The 24,376-nt window shown below is 41.9% G+C and overlaps 1 protein-coding gene across 1 annotated transcript; it reads right to left on the bottom strand.

The window, feature by feature from the left end:
* Positions 1-273: 273 nt before the first annotated feature.
* On the bottom strand, positions 274-24,036 carry drd2a (dopamine receptor D2a). The gene is made up of 8 exons (XM_018742734.2): positions 24,003-24,036; positions 10,437-10,754; positions 7,252-7,361; positions 4,844-4,980; positions 4,346-4,545; positions 3,440-3,526; positions 2,198-2,552; positions 274-785 (listed from the first exon to the last, which is right to left on the bottom strand). The coding sequence occupies exons 2-8, from the start codon at positions 10,713-10,715 to the stop codon at positions 589-591; spliced, it is 1,365 nt and encodes a 454-aa protein (XP_018598250.1). The 5' UTR covers positions 10,716-10,754; positions 24,003-24,036; the 3' UTR covers positions 274-588.
* Positions 24,037-24,376: the final 340 nt, after the last annotated feature.

Below are 24,376 nucleotides of genomic sequence, written 5' to 3'. Positions count from 1 at the left end.
CATTTGTGACAATTCTGGTGAATGCAGAAATATTATTTATTTTAATACTGGATGAAGCTGAAGCAGCCTTTTGGAAACTCTGCAAAGTGCATTCAGGCCACAGGCAATAATCCATTCTCTACAATCCTTCTTCCATCAATGGATAACTAGCGAATCAATAACAACCAAGACAGCCTAAAGCATTCATTCAGCTCCCTGTCACATCACCCCCACACCACCCCCAATATCCAGTACTTGATGTGCCTTTTGTCACATCAAATAAGGTCAGCACGTTGGAAAACTTTCATTTCCCAGATAGCTTCTCTAATCTAAATTCCCACAATGCAGATCTCATTCTGCAGCAGAGTGGAGCGGCTCACCCTGCAACAATGTTTATTTGGATGGTCAAACTCTATTCATCATTTCAATGAGAATGGAACGATGTCCACCCATTTACATTCTTTTATTGTACCTGAAAGCCCAGCCTTCAGATGGTCTCTTTGTGCACTCCGCTGAAGCTTCGGCCCTCAGCCCGTCTGCAGACAGCAGTGTTGGTCGAGATGTGCTTGCAAAACCTTCACTTGGATGTGGAAATTTGTGCAGTCCCGCTCAGCAGTGTAATATTTTGATGAAAGCCTTCCTGAACTCCACGTTGAATGTGGTATATATGATGGGGTTGACAGCGCTGTTCACATAGCCCAGCCAGGTGAAAGCATTGTACATTCCTGCGGGGACGTTGCATGTGGCACAGTGAGTGTTTAGGATGTGTGTGATGAAGAATGGCAGCCAACATATGATGAACACCCCTGTGAGACATGATAGATGAAGACATAAAGAACGGGAGAGAAAGCCAGCAAAAGAGAATTAACATCCAATAGAAAAACACATCTCAACTTTTAGTTAATTTCAAACATGTACTCATTATCACAGTTATACACTGATCAGCCAAAACGTTAAAACCACTGACAGGTGAAGTGAGTAACATTGATTATCTTGTCACAATGGTACCTATCAAGGGACGGGATATATTAGGCAGCAAGTGAACATTCAGTTCTTGAATTTGATGTGTGGGAAGCGTAAGGATCTGAGCGACTTTGACAAGGGCCAAAATGCGATGGCTAGACGACTGGGTCAGAGGATCTCCAAAACGACAGGTTTTGTGGGGTGTTCCTGGCATGCAGTGGTTAGTACCTACCAAAAGTGGTCCAAGGAAGGACAACCAGTGAACCAGTGACAGGGTCATGGGTGTCTAAGGCTCACTGACGCACATGGCCCGTCTGGTTTGATCCAACAAAAGAGCTACTGTAGCACAAATTGCTGAAAACTTTAATGCTGGCCATGATAGAAAGGTGTCAGGACACACAGTGCATCGCAGCTTGCTGCTTAGCTGCAGACCGGTCACAGTGCCCACGCTGATCCCTGCTCACTACCGAAAACGCCTGCAATGAGCACGAGAGAACTGGACCATGGAGCAATGGAAGAAGGTGACCTGGTCTGATGAATCATGTTTTCTTTGGATCATGCGGATGGCCGGGTGCATGTGCGTTGTATATCTGGGGAAGAGATGGCAGAAGGATGCACTATGGAAAGAAAGCAAGTCGGCGGAGGCAGTGTGATGCTCTGGGCAATGTTCTGCTGGGAAATCTTGTGTCCTGACATTCATGTGGATGTTACTTTGACACGTACCATCTACCTAAAGATTGTTGCAGACCACGTATACCCCTTCATGGCAACAGTATTCCCTGATGGCAGTGGCCCTGCCACACGGCAAAAATTGTTCAGGAATGGTTTGAAGAACATGACAAAGAGTTCAAGTTGTTGATTCGGCCTCCAAATTCCCCAGATCTCAGTCCGATCGAACATCTGTGGAATGTACTGGAAAACAAGTCTGATCCATAGAGGCCCCACCTCGCAATTTACAGGATTTAAAGGATCTGCCGCTAACGTCTTGGTGCCAGATACCACAGGACACCTTCAGAGGCCTTGATTGTTGGGTCGGAGCTGTTTTGGTGGCACGAGGGGGACCTACACAATATTAGGCAGGTGGTTTCTATGTTGTGGCTGATCGGTGTAAATGAGCCTCATTCTAACTAATCCCATGTCTTAAAATGAATTTAAATTGAAAACAGCTGCTTTGTAGAAATTAACAAAGTTTCTCGCGTATCTTATAATCTTATCGCATTTCAGAAAATTTCACATGTGCCAGGACTTGACTTACCCAGGACAATAGCTAGCATCTGTGTGGCTTTCTTCTCCTTGTGCTGTGAGATCTTCCTCTTGCTGAGACTCTTCACGGAGCTGCGGGTCTTTCCATTAGGCAAGGCGAGGGTCTCAAAGGCCTTTGTCGCACTCAGCGTATGGCTGTCGTTGGCATGGCCATTCCTGGCTGCCGCAAGGGGGCTGTCGGCCGATGAGGGAGGGGCCGAGCTCTGGACGGGGTCCGGGCCGGTGGGGGCGATAAGATGGGGTGTTCTTCCTGTAGATTTCTGCCTCCACTTCCCTGGAGGATCAGTGTCAGCTGTCACCTCCAGCTCAGCTCTGTCTCCACACTGGACTGCCTCCTGGATGAAGATCTTTCAATTTTGACAAGATCAGTTCACTCATTCAATTACTTAACCCCACATTACTGAGTCAAACTATGATATGGCAGGTGTACAAGGTCAAGTGCTCCTGGATTAAATCAGTAACTATAAGAACACATGGTTAAAAAATACAGTGAAATGTTATTGTGTTGTAAACTCCCTGTCCAAAATGTTGTATTGCAACATTTTATAGTACATGTTTTATGTAATACTGATTCTCAGTAAGAGTGTGCCTACGTGACAGTATATACACAGCAAGCACTTCTCATAGCAGAATTGTGGGTTTAACTGTGAGTTTGAGCCCAGCTCAGTGTGTGTGGAGTTTACATATTTTCCCTGCATTTACGAGGGCTTCCCCCAATGCTCCAGTTCCCCCTCCAGTCCAGAGATGTGTGTTTCAGGTTAATTGGCGACACTAAATTAACCATTTTGTCTGTAATATGACTGTGTCCGTAATCACCCTGAAATGGCCCTATCAAAGTTGGACCGTGCTTTGCCCCCTATACTTCCGATATTAGACTCTAGATCATGGTAACCTCAAGCGGTTAGTGATAATAAAAGAATTAATTATAATGAATTATGAATAATTAATGAATTAATGTAATGCAAGCAATTGCACCCTTACATCGCGCTCTTCTTTTATAGCCAACTTCTTCCCCACATACCAGATCTAATTTGTAAAATTAAAAATGAATGTCACCTGTACCTTGAAGTTAAACTTGCCATGTACAGAAGACATTAAGAATCAAACCTAATTTTGGAAGTGGGAAATCCACAGAGATAATAGCTAAAAAAACAGACAACGGCTACACACCACAGTTCTAAGACTTCCCTGTTGGTCTTTTGTTCCTGGAAAGTGAAACAATGCGATGACATACCACTTTCCTCCTGCTGACGGGAAAGCTGCCGTTGGACTTCACGATCACTGTGCAAAGTTTCACTTCTTCTGGGTGGGTGCACTTCCCCTGCAGGAGGGGAGCAGGACGTGAAGGTCGTTTTTTTGCACAATGTCTTCCTGGGCACGCAGCCTTTCCACTACCCACAAAACTCCAGTAATAACAGGGTCAGTGTAATTTCAACAGGTGAGCCGAACCAAGGAAGCATTTGACCTAACGTTCAGCTTTCCCACAGAATTCTGCTGGAGGCAATGGAGTGTTTTTATAGTGAAATTGCCACTGCGCTCTCCTGTCATAGTGCAGTCATCAGTTTCTCCACTGACATTCCACTCCACGTTCCTCTTACTGTACAGTGCTTGTTCTGAGACAAGTTCCCATATGAGAAATGTACCGCTGACCATCAGACAGGACAACAATGCCGTTCTTTGTCGTGGAAAACAACCTTTAGAGGACACCTTCACGCTATCTCCTGTTTGCATCTGTAAAGCAAAGGCTATAGGACAACACTGCAGCAGGACAGTGTTGCTGATCAGCGTCATTGTCCAACCTCAACCAGAGAGCGAAGACTGCCACCTCAGTGTTGTACAGCGCAACTGGCTCCGGCTGTTCTTTCCAAAACAAGAATTTGCCTTCGGGGAAATTCCTCCACACACGATTGCTCCACTGTAGGTTTGATTGCTGCAAGATGCTTCATTTCATAAAGAAGTCACACAGCGCTTTTACTCTTCTTCACACCAGTGAAGCAGTGCAGTTATGAACGACGGGCTGTGAATTTCCAGCGAAATTGATTTGTGTATCTGTGTCGGCTGACATGTGTTTCCAGACAAGTATAGACAGTGTAAATTGCAAACAAGGGACTGACAGCTGTACAAACTGCTAACAATTCACCTTCGGGGTGACGTCCACATCGGGCTCGGCGGCAACACAGCTGCGCTTTGTGTTGACGCGTTTCCGCCTCTTCCGCAGGACAATGTAGATCTGCACATACACCAGCAAGGTGATGATGAAAGGAACGTAGAAGGACACGACAGAGGAGTACACCACAAAGGCGGGGTTTGCTATTACACACAGGGCGTTGCTGCGTGTGGCTGAAAAGCAGAGGAAAACAAAGTTATAAAGCACAAGGTATGAAACATATGAAGAGGGGGGAAAAAAATCAAAATAACAAAATAACTTTTTATAGAAATTGTTGGGTTTAAATCAATTATCTGCATAATGGTAAGTAGTGCTTTATGATTTCACGAACACTGTATTAGTATCCGTGTAAGAACCTGCTACTATTCCTGTCTGAAGTAGGCATCTGCTGCATTATTCTGGTGGAAAAACTCATAATTAAATGGCTGGTAAGTCACTTAATTAAGCCTGTATGAAGTATTTGACCATTACCTGTGTTGTTTAAACCAAACAGCAGAGGGCAGGATATTGCAAAGGACAGCACCCAAACCACAGTGATCATTATCGTGACCCTTCTCTTGGAGCTGTACCGAGTGTTGTACAGCATCGGCATGGCAACAGCTGTGTACCTGTGGAAGGGGTTGCAAACAAGGGGCGAGGGGATTGGGTCAAGTGGGGTTTGTGGGGAATGAATGATCAGGTGGGAAATGGTTTTTAATTGGGCAGGTGGAAACGTGGTAGAAGGGGTTGTGGTAAAAGAGTGGAAAACGAGTTAAAAATGACACCAAGTCTTCTTCATGAACAAGTATTAGCTCACTCTGGATTTTTTGTGCCTGTTGTACACTGGGTTCTCAGCTTACGAACAAAATTGGGACCAGACGTCTGATCGTAACCAGATTAATAGAATTTTATTATTACACACACACATTGTCTGAAGCCGCTCCTCTCAAGCAGGGGTTGCGGCAAGCCGGAGCCTAACCCAGCAACACAGGGCGTAAGGCTGGAGGGGGAGGGGACACAATCAGGGCAGGACACCAGTCTGTCACAAGGCAACCAGAGCAGGACTTGAACCCCAGACCCACCAGAGAGCAGGACCCAGCCAAACCCACTGCGCCACCGCGTCCCCAACTTTATTATTACAGGTGCCTCTTAATTTATTCATGAGTAAAACTCTGTAAGAAAACCAGATGAAGCTGCATTAAACTGAAATTCAGTGAGACTTTCCATTTATGTTCCACAGCCAATTCACGAAACACTGACTGTAAGGCAGGATAAAATGTGAATGAGACAGCTGATTACTACAAAACTTTTATTATCAGTCAGTCAATAGAAAAACTGTTCTTTAAAAGTACTGAAAATTAAAGTCAACTCTACAACCTTCTATCCAATGGCAACTGTTGACTGAGTCATTAAATAAGCATGTGCAACGTTTTCAGCATCTGGCCACTTTCGGATTCCTTAAGTAGCCATACAAGCAATAAAAGTGTGGTAATAGAGATGAACCTCAGTTTACTTGCTGGCCAGCTTCTGCAAAAGTCTCGGATGCAGTTATAACAAAAAGCACACTGCACGACTTCTTTTTTATTTACATTGAGCTACACTGAGATCAAAACTAATCCAAAGCGAGAGAAAATAAAAACTACATTGTCTGCAGAAACTCTTTCATTCCGCCTGCTAACTGATTCATTCCACAAACATGTAGGATGTTCACCATCCTGTTATTGATAACAGCACTCAGCAACACAATAAACAAGCCATAAATGCTTTGAAAGTGAGGTGACTAATAGATGCCTACATTCCTGCTCTGTATGGGTCCGATTTATTGCTACTAAACCACTGGTGCAGAACAGCAGGTTGTGTTCTGCAAAAACAAAGTTTTGAAATAGACAAGAGAAGAAAAGAGTTAAAAATGAACTTCTAAAATTGATACTTGAACACTCATAACAGTTGGACCCATTGCATCTGGAACTCTAATAATGGTGTTGGATTTTTCTTTTCATGTTAATAAAAGCCCTTGATAGACAGACCTGGACTGACCACGTACTTCTAAGGCAGATCCTTCAAGTAGACAAGCCTGTCTCACTGGCCCTGGGGTGCTGGAGCAGACCAATATTCTGATTCTCATTTTTGAGATTCACATCATCTTAGTCTGAGCTCAAAACATGTCCTTCCTAAAATCAAAGACCAAACTGATAAATATTTATTTAAACACATATTTCTAGAGAGAAACAAAAAATTGCTTATATCCTCTCAAGATAATAAAATAAATTGATACTTTGTTCAAAACCATTAACATTACATATGTGTGTGCATATGTTTTTGTGTAACGTAATATTTTCCATTCATTGTTCTAATGAAAATCATAGAGATTACAGGTTCCGGGCAGTGACGATTTAAAAAAAATCCTTTTAAATTGTGCTCCTCAGCACCACATGAGTGAAACTATATACAGGAAATAATATAAAGGATTATCAAGGTCAGGTTTTAATTCTCATTGCACTTGGTCTGAACACAGGCCATGATGTAAGCAACAGGTGAGGGAACACATGATCTGTCACCAACGTTCTCTTTAATTTCTGAGAGTCTGCATGTGCAAAAAACTATTTTTGTTCACAATTTTAGTCTTAGCCAAAATATGTGTGCCAAGATGACAAAGTTAGGTAATGTGACATGATATGAGGTGTAAGACTGTGAAAAGAAAATTGCATCAGCAAGTGCAGCAAGACAAGGGTGGTAACAGGACATACTGGCCTGATAGGAGCAGGCAGCCACCAAGCAATGCCCACTGACTGTCGGTTTATGCGTCCATGTTTTGCCATGTGTGCGTGGTTAATTAACCGTATGCCCATGCAGAAATGCACAGTTTAAAGGAAACACCAACTGTGACCCGATATGCTCACCTGTCGATGCTGATGGCACAAAGGTTGAGGATGCTCGCCGTGCACATCATGACATCCAAGGTGACAAAGACATCACAGTGAATCTTGCTGAACCTCCACTCTCCAACCACCTGGAAAACAAACATTACCAATTAGCCTTCTAACCCCAGTAACTTGTTTGTCAAAGAAAAATTAATTCCTGTACATGCCCACCAGCACTGAACCAACTTCTGATGTTCTGTGGAGGATTACAGGAAATCTGCAATGGCCTGGTGTCCCGTCCACAATGTATCCTACCTAGTTTGCACCCTGTCCCTCAATCTGTGATATTTGCTCCGATCCACCACAACTCAGCCTTGGGCAAGGATATTTGGTCTAATAATCCTGTCCCTATATTTTCTTTATACAAACTCCAGACTGTTTATAGACAACTATATTGGGCTGATGCAAAAACCCAAAGATCTGTGGAGAATCACCGCGGAAGAAACATCTCAGATGTCAGAGAAATTAGATCCAAGACAACATGCGAATAGCTGTCTTGACACAGATTGCAAAGCTTCCATTGGTACTTCAACCTTCTCAAAGTAATGTGACCTAGCAAAACACGCCTTGTCAGGTGTTTGTGATCAAAAGTGTTGACAGGCTGTTTGCTAGACACTCACTATCAAGAGGGATTTGCTAATGTTGCCTAACACACCATTTAGGCCATTAAAGTAGTTACCTAGCATAATATGAGGACTATAATGAAACTCATGATGTTTATTTCTGAAGGCAGTCCGCTCCAAGTGACTTGACTGTGTTCATGAAACATCTTAAAGTAGCTCATTCATGGATTTTATAATATCCTAGCGAGGGTGTGTTGTTCCACATTTGAGAATTTGATACTGGCTGCCTTGCTGAATATAACCAGCTCTATAGCAACTGAAAAAAATAAGCCGTTTCTCACAATCCAGAGCAAGCAGAACAATAGGACAGATAGTTGCATAGTGGTTCACCATCTGTTATTGTTATCTATGCTTTTTGATTTTTCTATGTCACTTCTATAGTCAGCCAAACGAGTAATGCGTGCTAGCAAAATTACGGTAACAAATGAACATGCTATGCTTTAATAATTGTGTGTCTGCTGCCGAATGCACTTTTTCCTCTGAACTGTAGGCTGCTTTGGAGAAAAGTGTCTGCTAAATGCAAATTTAAATGGTTAGCACTGTTGCTGTGAAAACTGATCTCACTGGAACACCATATGGACTTTCCCAGTCCTCCAAAAAAGAATTTATAAATTAAATATTACAGTTCTGTTCAAAATAGGAGTTGCTTTAAAATGCCATGTTAAATTACTTTTTTTTTATTATTGAGGACTGATCTAATCCACTGACTCTGCTATTACAGTTACCATTTTAGGTAGTTCTGTTATCACTTAATTGTATTCATGCTTTCAATAAAATTCTAGGCACTTACACATTTTTGAAGCCAAATAATTTTGCCTGTATCATACTTGTATGGAAGATAGGTGTGCACTTTATTTTAAAACATGACCACCAGAAAAACCAATTTCTGTAAAAAGAGAGTAAAGAATCTGACCTTCTTCTTAGGTCCTAGGGATGTAATTCTTTGTAAATCTCATTCACTGCTTTTAAAGTTTTCTCTTAAAAAAGAAGAATAAACTGCATGGACAATTCCCTGTCTTTCAAAAACCTTTCTACTGGCTTCCAGCACTCTGGATGTATGTGCAGTCTAGTCTTCTCCAATGGATGGAAGGATGCATGATTCTTGCCGAACATGTTGTCCGCTTGTCCAATCATATCCCAAACTTGTGATCTGAATTTGACAAACAGGACAATCTTTCAAAAGGGAACTGGCAGTACCATTCACTGCAGAGTCTTAAGTGTGTCTCAGTGATTTACAAGTTATTAAAACTGTTCCAGAAGCGTTAGTCCTTTTATATCTACCAGTCCTAATTTTGTTTCTCTTCTTGTGTATTGTTTGACGATTGCACCTGGATTCAGCCCTAGATTCACTCAACCACACATTTGTACCATTAAAACAAAGTATTTTCCAGGTGCATAAAGTGATTGCAATCTGTTTCTAAATGAACAATACATTCATGAATGTTATGAAGTATCAAAAAACTGCAAATAATTTAAACTATGTAAGATTTTTGGAGGTCACCCATACTAATGTGAAAAAAGAATCACCTCCTTAGAAAAGTAATGTTTATTTATTTTGCAGACTGTTTTATCCAAAGCTTATTATAACACTAAGCTACTTACAATGATTTACCCATTTATACAGGGAGGTAATTTTCTGACTTTAGCAATTTCAGGGTGTTTAATTTGCTCAAGGGGTACTACAGCAGGAAGTGGGATTCAAACTTGGATCTTTGAAGTGCAATGCAGCAGCCGTGACTGCTAAGTTACCTGCTGTTTAACAAAGGAGACTTATTAAGCAGCTAACCCTGTCCTAGCCTGACCCTTACTTTATTGTCAGTAGTAGTAATCTGTCAATTCAAATTCTCGCATTGATGGATGAATGCAGTGAGACAATTGCTAGTGTTAGTCAAACACTGGTGAAATGTGTGCTAATAACTGGAGAGGGGGTTTCAATGGGCAACCAGTTTTCTGGTTTTTGGACTCCATAACCATGGAGATAGGAGCTTCTATACAGATCAAGACAAGCATGTGGAGTTAGATCATTGTTATCCTCAACCTTTCTCTTCATTCTTAACCTGCAAGAGTGTGGCTGGCTTATCACCCCAAGCTCTGCTCTACTTTCTGTTGCAAATGTCACTGGTCACTGGGTCACCTTAGTATGTTCAAAGCACTAAGGAAGCATTCCAACAACTGGTTATTTTAAAACCTCTCGGCTTCCCTTGAAACTGTGAAAAGCTTGACAGTTGAAAACAAAATGCTGAGCGATTGCACCTTATTTCATGTTTTTTTCAAATAACGTAATAGCTGTTATCTGTCTGTCCATCCATCCATTAATCTAATCATCTATCTATAGTATCAATAACCTTGCTCAGTGCAGGGTTGTGGTGTTATTTTTATTGTTGTTACTGATAAACGTTCTTAAGGTCTATGCCATCTCTGTACTTACACTGTGGAAGTGTTTGGCTGCAGATACCTGTTTTGTTCAGTGGAGGTGTTCTTATCCATAGAAATTCACAAACTAATGGCGCAACTGTATGAACACATTTATTTCCCGCTCACCTCCAGGTAGACCACCCAGGGCATGACGAGGGTGGCCACCAGCAGGTCAGCCACAGCCAGGCTGACTATGAGGTAGTTGGTGGTGGTCTGTAGGGCCCTCTCCCTCGACACAGCCATGCACACCAGCACATTGCCGAAGACAATAACAAAGATGAGCAATGTCAGCAGCATAGCATAGTAGTTGTATTGGTGCCTCACAGAGCGGTCCGTGCCGTTGAAGGCTCCCGTGTCATTGCTATAAATAGTGTCATTGTCTGTGTTCTCAGAGATGAAATCCATGAACCCTCTGTCTTTGAGGCCAGGAGCAGCTCCTGAAAACTAGAGGAAAAAGAGAAAAAATGAGTACCTTCCTCTGTCCATCCAATCTCATCAACCGCTTGTCCCGAACGGGGTCGCGGTGAGCCAGAGCCTTACCCGGCAACACAGGGCGCAAGGCCGAAGGGGGAGGGAACACACCCAGTACCAGACAAAAATGAGTACCTGCTGCATGTAATTTCTTCCAACATGAACATGGTTTTCAGAATATGTCCTTAACAAAGTGCATGCTTGCCACAAAGTTAAATATACAGAAGGTGAACCTGAAACTCTTGCACCCAAGTACTGTGTATGAGAAGTACCTGTCCTAACCATAATAGTAAAAGGTTGAATCCTGTGGGTTTGTGAATAGCCTTGTTTATGGTATCATAAATTAACATTGTAAAATGCAAACAAGCAGTTGCACATTTGCTGCATGTCATTTATTTACTTCAACATGTATATAAATAATCCCCAGTCATGCTGCGAAATATAAATAATTCTAATTATTAAAATGCCACAGGACAGGATTAAACTGGGCTTCAGCGCACCCTTAGGAGCTTAAGTACAAGCTAAGAGAGGTTTCTGCCATATGTTTTACCCCTCCTGCCAGGTAAATTTGTAGAGTGTGTGGAGATCGTTGGTGCAGCAGGAAGGAGAAACTTATTGCAAATTCACATCAGCGATACTCTTCTCTAATGCCCATTCACTAAACCTAGTGCCAGAGGAAGGTGGAACTAGAATAAACTCACCAAGAAAGGAGGGAGCCTGGATCAAACTCATCCTGCTAACCTGTTCAGATGTCAAAATGGACCCAGCATGTTAAACAGCAGAAATGTAGAGTGAGGCCCAGGAAGAGATATAGATCATTTTGAACAGCAGCATCATCTACATGGTCTACCCCTTGTTTGACAATTCACAGTACTGAGGGTAGCTTTCAATGGGACCCAGAAAATGATCCTGTTTCTGAGCTCCCTACACATGGCTTTGATGTGCTGCATACATATTTTATCCCATATTTAATGAATCACATGCACTTGCGTAGGCCAGTATGTTGAAAGGACATACAAAGCTGAAGAGTTCAGTACTGGTGGTTGAGTAAGTCTTAGTTATATTACAAAGTCATTGATGGCTCTTGCAGATTATGTGGAGGAAAGGAACGCTTATATTTAATGTATGACCAACATGTTGATTAGCTATATAATTCATTAATGTATTATTGCTAACTGGTTGTCCAGTGCAGGGACACAATCATCAGTAGCCTATCCCCGAGACACAAGGCATGTTGGATGGGACACCAGTCCATCACAGGGAAATTAATTACTTACTGCATCTGGATTTCTGCAGTTGAGAATAATATTACATATTTTCAATAATACGTAATTGTGGTGATTTTTCTAGTGCATAATTGTAATGCTGAACAATAAAATAATCAGTCATAAAATACTAATTAATCAACATAAACGATGTATTGTTTGCAGTTTCATACAAACACACAGTGCTGCTTGAAACCCCTTGTGTCCCTTACTTTTACCACAGAATCGTTATTCAGTCAAAAGCAGTCTTTCCCATCTGACAAAATATGTGTATAATGACCAATTCTGTATGTCGGTTTAGAGGAAATCGTGTGTTTAGTAGAAAAACAGAAGTACTACGGGGGCAAAAATGTGAACCCCAAGTTGCACTGGTTAGACCAAGTAGGTAAGTGGAATTAGGTGTATAAATCATAAACGTAAGTTTAAGACTTAAAATTTAGATTTTATACGTTTTTTTAAGTTTTATTCAAGAACAATGACCATCCCTATAGGGATCACATACTTTCAAGGAGAACTAAAATGGATATTGTGGTGTTTTTCTCAATATATAAGCATTTTATATCTATCATTAGCGTTCATTAATACATTAACAACTGTTTATATAAATTACCTTTATGTGGCTTTATGCTTAGATATCACAGTGGAGAAAAGGTCACACTGGAATGAAAGAACAGTTATCTCTAAACAGACACCGATTACTGAAAAGCCCTGACTTTTACTTATGGGCCAGACCTTGTGAAGAAATATTACTTCATCAAACAACACATCTGGCAAATTTGTCTGGCGGGGCACATTCATTCATCTTGTGCTCCTGTGGATCACTACATGGTTTACAGAACGGCTGCTTGGCTACTATTGTGTCCAGGTGCTAAAGCTGTTCGTAATTTTCGTTGCATTAGGGCAGCTTGCCCCACAATGAAGTCTTCTGAAGCCTGTTAGCACAGATTTTTTTTTTAGAAGTACACAGATGCTCAAGTTGGAGTCATCACTCATTACGACATTCAGTTGGGAAAAGTGGTTTTAAAACATGAGGAATAAACCATGTCGGCTGAATGAAGAGTATTTAAAATCAGCTGTAAGAAAAAGCCTGACCCCTGTGGAGAAATGTTTGTGATGGAAGTGTTCAGGGTGTGTGATCATTTGGGCTGATTACATCAGGGCTATGTTGAAGCCAGCTCTCCTTGGAACACATGTCACATTCACAGATTCACACGGCACTTTCGACGCAATGAAACGCAACCCGATGCACGTCAGTATGGCGATGCGTCCAATAAACTAGACAACTGACTTCCTCGAAGGAAGGTTACTTGTGACAGTGAATTATTAATGCTGATCAGTGACAAGCTGTCAAAGAGCAGCTGCCGAGTAGCAGCAATTCCCCATGTTGTAAATGTTATCTCGGACAAGTCATTCAGTTGCTCTGATTTCCAGAAGCTTTTACATTGAGTGTTCACAAACTTTCCTTTTCCCACACCCCAAGAAAGGTTAAAGCTGCAAGTTCAGTTGAATTCATCAAAAAAAAAAAAAAATGCTGCTGAATGGCATACGTAAAAGAGTTCTGGGTAAGCTCTTCAAAACTTCTCATGGGCTGATGCAGTTGGACCCCTGCATCTCCCACACACTCCTGCTGTCAACTCTGGCAGGAGAACAGGGGTTGCTCTGGCAGATGGGCTTATGCAGCTCCTGGAAGGTTCTGTCTGGACCATCTTCCAGTCCCCCAAGGGAGAGCGTGGGCTGGGATACTTCCCTCATGCTAAGAGTCTTTGACTTTGCCTGTGATGCCCAGGGTGACACAAACGGATCTTTGTGTCAGTGCCAGTAAGGAAGCAGCATAAGGATGGACAGGTCCTTTGCCCCTGCTGCCACAGTAGGTGATGAGCGAATATTTCTGAGCAGTCCTGTGATGTTGTTGCTCAGACACAGGAGGATAATAGCTGAGGTCAGTTCAATCAGCAGTTTCCTCTTTTCTTTCTTTATTTATTTTTTTTAACTCCCCGAGAATCATTTAGGTGTGGCAGGTTATTTTGGGGTCCAAATTCCAGCAGAATCGATTCACAGTACATTAAACCCTACAGTACCAACAGCGGATCCTGAAATTACATTTTCTCAGCTGTTCTGACGGCTGATGCTCAGTGAATCAGCCAATGCTCATCCTTCATTTGTTAAACCTTTTTTGCTGTAGACACATGGATATATAAAATAACTACTTTCATAATAACACCCTTGAATGATTATGAACCACTGTGCTCTGCATCAAATTTTATTCAGTTTCTGCCTGAGGTACTGTGCACACAAGTGCTGTGTGTTTTGTTTCATATTTCAATAGATGCCTAAGGACAGAGCAACTTTTAAGATACATTCCCAGAGAACAGATATACAAGTATAGATGTAATATATATAATCTAATATGTATCATCTATATGTATCATCAAATGTACATGTATCATAAAATATGTATCACACATATATAAGTGATACATATTACATGCTTTTTCCTTTTAAAGCAATGAAAATGATTACCTTGATTAATAATTAAAGGGACAGATGAAAACGTTTGGTGTTTCTTGAAGCCAAAAATTTTAACGGGTAATTTAAAAATCAACTCAATAATAAGGGTAAAGTGAGCAGTGTAAATAAGGTGAAGGAATGAAATTACATGTGAGCTGCAGACACTATGATAAGAGGTACAAGACACTTTTTAAAGACGACATCAAATACTGTAAGAGGTTATTACTTAAATGTTGATGTTCAGTACCTTCCAGTGTTCATGTTCTGTGCATTTAGACTGGTATAACTATCTGTTGGTTTTGCAGCTCATCAGTAAAGAATATGGTTCTTGACCTTTATAACAATCAATGTTGAGCTTTTCATCAACTTAAGCTGAGCTTCTTGTCAAATAAGAATGAGCTTTACACCAGTCAATATTTTTTTACCCAAATGAAAACTGAGGAATGTGTTCCCAAGCCAGTATGAACTTCATGCATCCTGAGGATTATCTTCTCAAAAATCACGGCTTTCACCAACACTGACTATTTGTGACAGATGTCAAAATGGAAACAGACAGTAAAACACGAGAGGAATCACTACTGGAAGTGCCTAGCAACAGCCCACAACTGAGAGGACCACAACTGTACTGCTGCTTGCTTAGTAACTCAAAGTCTACAAGTACAAATTTTCCATTACATCTTTTAACTGTCAAACAGTAAAGCATTCAGCTACAACAGAGGTCAAATTTGGGTACAGTAGGGTTCCATACAGGCCAGTCAGTGACAGATACATCACTGCCAACCTCTGGAACAGATGGGCATATCTGGACTTGATCACTGCAGCAGCCACAGATGGAATATACGTTTATGGCGAGGTACCGTATGGTAAAATTAGACGTCCTGAAAGGAGATTTAATGAAGGAAAACTCACACATCAAACAGATCTCGTGGTAAATTGCAGGAGTTCAAAGAAGGAACAGTGTGATGTGGAAGACAATGTCTGTCTTAGGGACCTCTGTCAACTAGCATTGATGATTAAGTGTAAAACTGTGAATTGAAGAGCCTGCTTAAGCAAATTAATAATTCAGCACCTTAACCATTTCTCCGCACTCCTATCCTTTTGTGTTGATGTGACGAAAAAGGCTTCGATTTTTTTGTGAGCCTTGTGTCCCCAGGGCATATTGTGTTCTGGTGAAACTTGTGCGTTGGAAATTTTGTAAGCATTCAGCTTATAGAAAGATCATTGCAGAGCTGGAAAAATTCTGGCCTTCTTGTACAAAACCGATAACACACCTGTGCAGATGCATTAAAAAAAAACAAGGAGAGACTGTTGTGCCATGCAGATTTCACAGGGTACTATTTTGAAAGGACTGCCAACATTTGACAAAGCCAGAGAGCCAGTCTTGAAATGGTTTAATCATGCTGCATTTCGAATGTTAAAAAATTGAGTTTCACACAGAAAAGAGGACGGGGACGTTTCATGTCAGCGAGGCATGCAAGCCTTAATTCCACTTTTGAATGTAATACGCATTTGTCTGTGGAGTGCAAAATCCTGTTTTTAATTTTGCTTTTACAAAATAAACTATTTCATATTAAGAGACTGATTAATATTTTTTAAGACAGTAAAAAAGCAGTTTGCCAGTGGCATTGTGGTCTCGTGTGTCATGCTGGAGCCTCACAGTGTTCTTGGACTCTGAGTCCTACTCTCGTTCTGTCTCTGTGGGGTTTCAAGTGAACTGGGGAATCATAGCCCCCCTTAGTGTGTATCTATGTGTGTAAGTATGTATATGACAATGATATAATAGCCTGGCATCACATCCAAGGTACCCCCCACCTTCTGCTCTGTGCTCCCTGGGATTAGTCCTGCACTATTGCCACCTTGTACTCGATGGGTGGATTCTGGAAATGGACGGATGAATAAACCAACAAAGCTTTAATTTTCTTTTTAATTTAAATTGCATGTTTGAAGTCGTGCAAAGAGGACAGGTGCATTTTTCATAGACAGACACACGCACAGACCATGCCTGTGTTCTGAGCATTTAGGCTGAGACACAGAGCTTGCAGTACTCAGGTCATTTCCTTCGCCGCATAGAGCGGAGGGGTATTTGAAGGATAGTCCCCAGGGCCTCCACTAATTAAAACTGGGTTCAAACAGAGAGTACAAAAACTGACTGCCAGGTCTCTGTATCAGGTCCATTAGCTAACATCACTGCGAGAGGTGCAACGGCAAAAAAACCCACAGAGAGAAATTAAAACACCATCATGTTTTTTTTTAAAAGAATGACAATTTTTTTTGAAAGAAGTAAATGACAGTTTTATAATGAGAATCAGACTGAAGTTCACGTGTTAGCCGAACAAATCAGCCAACTGAATTAACTGAATGCAGTAACAGTTTTTTTTTGTCTTGTATATTTGGTTTCACCTGGTGGCATTTTTAATATTCTCCTGTACAACATCAAGATGGTCCATTGATGCATCTACTGGTATTTGTCTAAAAATACATACATAAAAGAAGCACACTAAAACTCAAAAATAATTTTTGTGGGGAATGTAACCTTGGTTCTTTTGATATGGACAAGATCGTGGAACGTCCTCATGTTACAGGGGAAAGGGCAACGGTTTCTATGGCAATGGTAATTTAAAATATCACAGTGACTTACCAAAGAAAGATGTTTCAAGTTGCAGAACAGCGTTGAGAAACCGTCCCTTTCTGTGGACCCTCAGCATCATGATAACCACCCAGAAATAATTCAAACTTGTTTTTATGCATGATTTGAGGTTCATTTATGTAGCTTAAATGGACACAGACTGAGAGCAAAGAATCAGCGTGCAGCTGTTCGTACAGCCATCGCGTTCTAAAGTTTGTTACCATCAGTTTGATTTCTGTCCGCTAAATGAAAAGGACTCAGAAACATGCAGAAATGCAATTCTGAGTCTCCCAAATCCTGGACCAGTGTTATTCCTCCTTCCATTTTGACTGTGGACCTTTGGTATAACTCATTAAATGTGAGAAACAAACGAGTGGCTTTTAGCCGCTTTACGGTGATTTTACTGGCAGTCTTTCTTCCACAGTTGACCAATGTTCCACTGTCCTGTGCTGAACCACATCTTTGCATTTTATGTCTCAGGCTTCTAAAATGGTGAGTAACTTTATATGTTTTATTAGTTTTTCTACAATAAAGTAAAAATTAACTCCGCCTAGGGAATCCTTCGGGGTCCCCTGCCGGTCCCAAGCCCGGATAAAGGAGAAGGGTTGGGCATGGGGCTAGCGACCCCATCCCGTAAAAAACCCACACCGCTACAGAAACGCCAACAAGTACTCAAGACATCTCAGACAGAGATGCCTGGAGAGCCCTTGTTGGTGGCCTACGCCCCAGGAGGGGTAGTAGGCATAAGCAAGTAAGTAAAGAAAAATTGGAGAGGATTTTTAGACCAAACCCCTGAGATTGCCCATTTGTCAGTCACCGTGGATATAAAAACTGCAGTAACCTTCACGTTCAGGTGCAGTTTTCCACAAACCCACCACCACTCCACCACCGCTGCTTTTCTGTCCCAAGTAGGGGGGCTCCACAGCTTTGCTTCATGGCGGGTGTGAGCCCTCCATCAGAGTCAAAGACAAGATGGATAATACACTAGTCCTTTCCCTGAACAATCACAGTCCAAGGTGGTTGGGCAGATTTATTGTCAAGTCCAACAGATCTCATGCGAGATACATTTTATCAAATGTGCACATACAAGCCTCCCGTGTGACTTTGCATCTTTAAGTCTAGCAACCTACAATACTTTAAGGAGGATGATTTATCTCCCTACTTGGAAACTGCTGTTTAGTATGGAAGGTTTTTACAAGGTGGAGCATGAAGGTGGAGTGGCCGAAAGGAACGAGGTGGGCTTCAGAGCCTTTCTGCTTCATCAGACTTCAGTGACGCCCCCTCTTTCTGTCACGGCTATGGCACATGGGGTTATGCTAATTAGAAGGAGGTGCTGGAGCAGCTGGCTGTGCTAAGAGGCCCTGAGAGGGGACAGTAATGAACCACTGAAGGACTCATTACTCCTATCTGCTGTTGGAGCCCTGCGCAAAGGACCTGTTCCCTAGAGCATCCGCAGGCTTCGCCGACCCAGGGGCAACAGCAGACACATAGTTCACCTGCCCTCAGGTCCTGCATCACACAAAGCCGTTGATTCACCTGTAACCTAAAGCTCTTCATACTGTGTCTTAAATTAGTTAGACATAATTCATTCTGTCTCCATCGCTCTTCGCTACAGTTTTACATTTTGTTCCATCTTTTTTTAATGTGCCCATTCAAATAGTCAGATGGGTCAAAACTTTAATGTTCTGCGAAAAATAAATTCAGTGGTCGAAAATAAAATCTGCAGCTAATTTCAGTCAACCTAAGGGAGGTAAGGACACAAGTTGGTCATGTCCACCTGAGTTGCATGGCTCAGAAGCACATGACTACAAACATCAAACTGTACGGCACTGGTTACGAACCGATGCACACTGAAACTGAAGCTTACTGTTCATATATTGTTGAGACTGAGCTCCAGTCTATTTGGTATTCTGTGGCCAGGAGCATCACCGATGCTAAGGGAACCAAAAATAATCATTTTTTTCAGAAGTCTGTTTAAAAATGTTTTCATACGTTACTGATAACTGCTTGTCCTCATGCAGGACTGCAGCAGTCCAGAGAGTATCCTTGGAAGCATGGGGCATGATGCACGGTACCACATTGAAAAGGACACCAGTTCAGCAGAATTAACCATGCATCCAGTCACTCATACAGATTAATGTTAAGGGCAATTTAGAGTCACCAGTGCACTTAAAACAAATTTCTTTGGACTGTGAGAGGAAACAGGAGCGCCAGGAGGAAACCCACCCGAACACAGACTGAGCCAGAGTTGAACCCACACCTGTACTGTAAGGCACCAGTGCTACAAGCTGCGTGAAAAGTGACTGAGCTGAACAATTCACATATGAAAACGTTGTCATTTACGCTCCAAATTAATATCTGTCAAAGGTGTTCACCTAAAGCTTGGGAGCAATAAGTCTGTTTAAGTGTATCTATTGGTGCATGTAAATGATTGTGTATCAAGTGCCACACAAGCAAACAGGTTGCTTATTGGTTTTTAGATTTCATTTCCTCTCAAACACTTTCAAAGACAGCTTTCATCTCTCATGCTGCCTTGTTCTGACATATTTATTCGTTTTCAGATGTGTATCACTGAGGCAAAGAGAGGACTTGAGGAATTAATGAGATAACAGATTCCGAAGTAAGATCCTGTAAGATGCCTGTACCATCAAAACATTATTATGCGATTTTATTTATAGAAAAATATTAAATAAATCTGAATTTATTGCCATAAATAATAATAGGCATTTAAATTTTAATGTTTAATACATGTGGTCTCATGAACTTTGTGGTAACAAAATGCTGAGCCAACCAGGCTCTTATTTTTAAAATACTTTATAAATCCATAATGTATAGACTTACGACTGAACACTTTGTTTGTTGTGCACTGGGAGTCTAGCCATGGCTGAAGTGAATAGTGGGTAAATGTTTATAGCACATACGGGCGTCTGAACTGGAGCGTCCTTGCTAAAATAACTGAATAGCCTGATTTTACTTTTTTTGTTTTTGCTCTGTTATACAGATGGGATTTCACCACGAGGTCTTAAAGTACGATTATGTCAAAGCATGATAGTACAATGAGCTGTAAAGGACCACATACATAGTGGAGCAGAGATCGGCGACGTGTCTCAGTTCTCTTTACCTCACAGAGGTAAGTAACCCCAGATGCCACAGGCACAGTACTGCTTTTAGGGAAGCCGTCCTACTGCGTTCACCCAGCATGTGTGTGTTGTCCAGCTCACACAGAGCTGCTTGAAGGAATGTGAACCATGTAGGGTTGGTCATCATTCTTGTATAAAATATTAAAATAAATCTATTTATTTCATTATTATGAGGGGGGTGCGGTGGCGCAGTGGGTTGGACCGCAGTCCTGCTCTTCGGTGGGTCTGGGGTTCAAGTCCTGCTTGGGGTGCCTTGTGGCGGACTGGCGTCCTGTCCTGGGTGTGTCCCCTTCCCCCTCCGGCCTTACGCCCTGTGTTGCCGGGTAGGCTCCGGTTCCCCGTGACCCTGTAAGGGACAAGCGGTTCTGAAAATGTGTGTGTGTGTGTGTGTGTGTGTGTGTGTGTGTGTGTGTGTATTTCATTATGATTAAACTATATACTTACTGTCTATCTACATGTTAAATCTTGAAACAAACTCATAAAATGAATAAATGATTATGGTTTAAAGGGAGGTGCGGTAGTGCAGTGGGTTGGACCGGGTCCTGCTCTCCAGTGGGTCTGGGATTCGAGTTCTGCTTGGGGTGCCTTGCGATGGACTGGTGTCTCATCCTGGGTGTGTCCCCTCAGCCTCCAGCCTTACGCTCTGTGTTGCTGGGTTAGGCTCCGTCACCCCACGACCCCGTATGGGCCAAGCGGTCTACTTCTGTTTTTTTTAACTACATGCATAATTTCTTCTAAACCTGCATCTGGAATTGCACATTACAAACATATTGGGTCAGATGAGGAAGACTGCTTCTTATTAAATGACCATTTTGTGGTAAAACTGAATTTACACAAGGACTTGACATACTTTCGAGCAGCACTATACATGTGGAGTTCACGCAACATTCGATACATGTTTTGTGTGTTGTGCGTTGTGTGTTGTGGGGATTTTGCCGAGTTCCCAAGGACACAGGAAGCTGAGCCCTGCTCTCAGTTTGCCCACGAACCTCCACCCTGAGGCCCCATCTGAGCCTTGGATTGTGCCTCAGTCTAGTGCTTCCTGGAAAAGCTCCAGCTGCAGTGCCATCCAAGCCTGAACTATTACGGAGCAGCCGGAGCTGCATAATCACAGGGTGCACTTAGATAACCCCCTAGGCTATTTATGAAATTTTTGTTGAAGGGCATCAATAAACTTAATATAAATCTTGGATTTTCTATGTTGTGATAATGAATAGCTAGAAAACAAGGAGTTCAGGCAGAAGAAATTTTCACTTAGAAGCATATGACATGTAGAGGGAAGGACACTGGTCATTGTAATTCTTCCTCTGTAGAAAAGGTTACAGGTGAACCCGAAATCCTTGCAAAGACTAGGCCAACCAACATAGGGGGCCGCAAGCAACCGTGACCGGAAACGTGGTTCGTGTCAAGTAGTCTTGGTGAACATTCACTCAAGTACATTACTGTAGATGCATGGGTCTGCATGTTGAGCATGTATGAAGCTTGAATATGTTTTAGATGACTGTGACTGTGGGATGAATTTGAATGCGGAGTTGAAGCCCACCTGATGATTCATAATGGAAATGAAACCCCAGAGAACTTTATGACAATTTTCTGCATTTAAAAAACCCTGTTTGTCACAGTAAAGCCAGTGCGCTTTGACGCTGGCATGTCGTCATCTAAAAACTTAATGTAGTGAAACAAGCACCCCCTCTCCCTCAGAGCTGCTGAATCACTTTCAGCATTCACAAAGATCTCACAATGCATCTCTTTTGGAACCACTTCATTCCTGATATCCCATCAGCTCCATAAATTTGGGATTGAACAAACTGACTGTGCTTCAACAATCTCACTTTTTTAACTCTGACTTGTACTGCTCTTAGCCACTGCACCGGTTAATACAAAAAAACTATGGAAACACTACATTGTTTCCATTGTTTTTTGTTGTGAAGGTTTCTCTGAAAACAGCAGAGGGAAATGATCTAATAGATAATGATAAAACACACTCATTTTGATTGAATTCAAGCAAGCTGGACTGAAATAGACCAGCATATTTTCTGCAATATATAATTGCAGCACTTAATTACTTTAAACATGACATTTTTAGAGTGTTAAAACAGCATTTAACAGAACTTACTTGTTTTGCTTGGCAAGCTGTTGTAGCAGTTATAACTATAATTTAATAAAATACATTGAGAACATCTATATTTTAATTCTTTGGTATGGGTGTAGGTGAGGGCAACATGTTTGAAGTAATACGTATTCAAAAGAGGATATGAGAAGCAATCCCAAAAAAGCTCAGTTATTAATTTATTTAAACATCACATGCTGTAAAATGGGGTAGCTAATTAAAAAATTGGGGCAAAGTCCCAAACACCAAGATAATCAATCAACAAGGGGACGATAGCAGAAGAAGTGGCTGCAGGGGTGTGTCAAAACCAAAAGGTGAGCTGTAAACTCATATCACCCCAACCACCATGTCAGGTATCTAAAAAGATATCGCTGGGCACAAACACAAACACACAGACACCTACAGTCTGTGCTTTGACTTACAGGAAATTAAGAGCTGAAATGGGCAGCATTTCCCTCGGATGAGTGAAGGCAAAGATTTGCCAGATGCACTAATCCCAAAAACTGTTCAGTAACAAGGTATATACACTGACAAGCATGTAACGCTGATTTTACACACCTCTCCACATAGCCATTTGCTTCAGAGATGCATCTTACTGGCTTTCCGCTTGACACCCAAAAGCAGTGATTTTGGAAACACAAACCTTCAGCTCCATTGTAATTATTATTATAATTATTATTATTATTTTTTAAACCAAATATATTTCTTTTCTCAGGGGGTGCGGTGGCGCAGTGGGTTGGACCGCAGTCCTGCTGTCCGGTGGGTCTGGGGTTCGAGTCCCACTTGGGGTGCCTTGCGACGGACTGGCGTCCCGTCCTGGGTGTGTCCCCTCCCCCTCCGGCCTTACGCCCTGTGTTGCCGGGTAGGCTCCGGTTCCCCGTGACCCCGTAAGGGACAAGCGGTTCTGAAAATGTGTGTGTGTGTATGTATTTCTTTTCTCAAAGAAGCCCTTTTGATACTGAAAAACTGATTAAAATAACACTCATGCAGGCCAGAAGAACTGCCCATCAGAAAAATACCCAGCAACATCATGAATTATATGTACAGTGGATAAATTTTAAGATGGTTGTAAAGGTTCAGTTGGTTTCAGGACACTGAAATAATTCTCTTTCGTGCAGGCAAATAGTCATTACTTATTACTGGAAAACTGACTGTGTGTCTATTGTTTTAATTTATAAAATGTGTTTCCCCCATAATATGACCTTGTAAATAAATGCCACCAATTACTGGTATCAAAAATCACTTTTGATATAAATCCGTAAATTACAAGTCACATGGCTCATCATTTCTCCACACACAGCAGTCAGCGAAAGCAGCCACAAATCCTACACCATTAACCCTTTCCTGCAAAATAACAAATAACACAAAAATACAATTCTGCATCAAATACAGCATGTGTTCAGTACAGTGATGCGTTTCTCATATATTTATGAATTTTTAAAACATATTTCTGATTGATCATTCATCATATCTGCATTTCTTCTGAAACATCTGTCAGATCTGATTTAATTTGAAAAAAATGACATTTGATGAGGATGAACACACATGATGACACTCGTACAGGACACTTACCTTCAGGCCATAAGCAAACAAAGTTTCCTGGTTGAGTCCCAGCTTCTCACACACCTGAGGGTCCCGCGTTCATCCTCCTCCTCCTCCTCCTCCTCCTCCTCCGTCGCGTCGGGCGCCTCGGACGCGCGCAGAGAAGCGGCTCCACACCGGGAACGACTCTTACACACTTAGGACCTCGAGCATAAGTTGCAAACACCAAAAGAAACGCAATATATACGCATGCATTCACGGATATTGCAGCGACTGCTTCCTCGGCGCGTCGCAGCCCATCTGTTTAAATTGGGTTTGCGCGATCATACTGTGTGTAAAATGCCCGTCACGTGACATGTGGAGCGGTTCCCCTCTTTGATGCGAAGCGATGCTCGCGGAGCCCG

Source organism: Scleropages formosus, chromosome 10 (assembly GCF_900964775.1).
Source record: "Scleropages formosus chromosome 10, fSclFor1.1, whole genome shotgun sequence".
Classification (NCBI taxonomy): Eukaryota; Metazoa; Chordata; class Actinopteri; order Osteoglossiformes; family Osteoglossidae; genus Scleropages; species Scleropages formosus.
The sequence above is the reverse complement of the archived record's forward strand: the minus strand, read 5'-3'. Positions and strand labels throughout refer to the sequence as shown.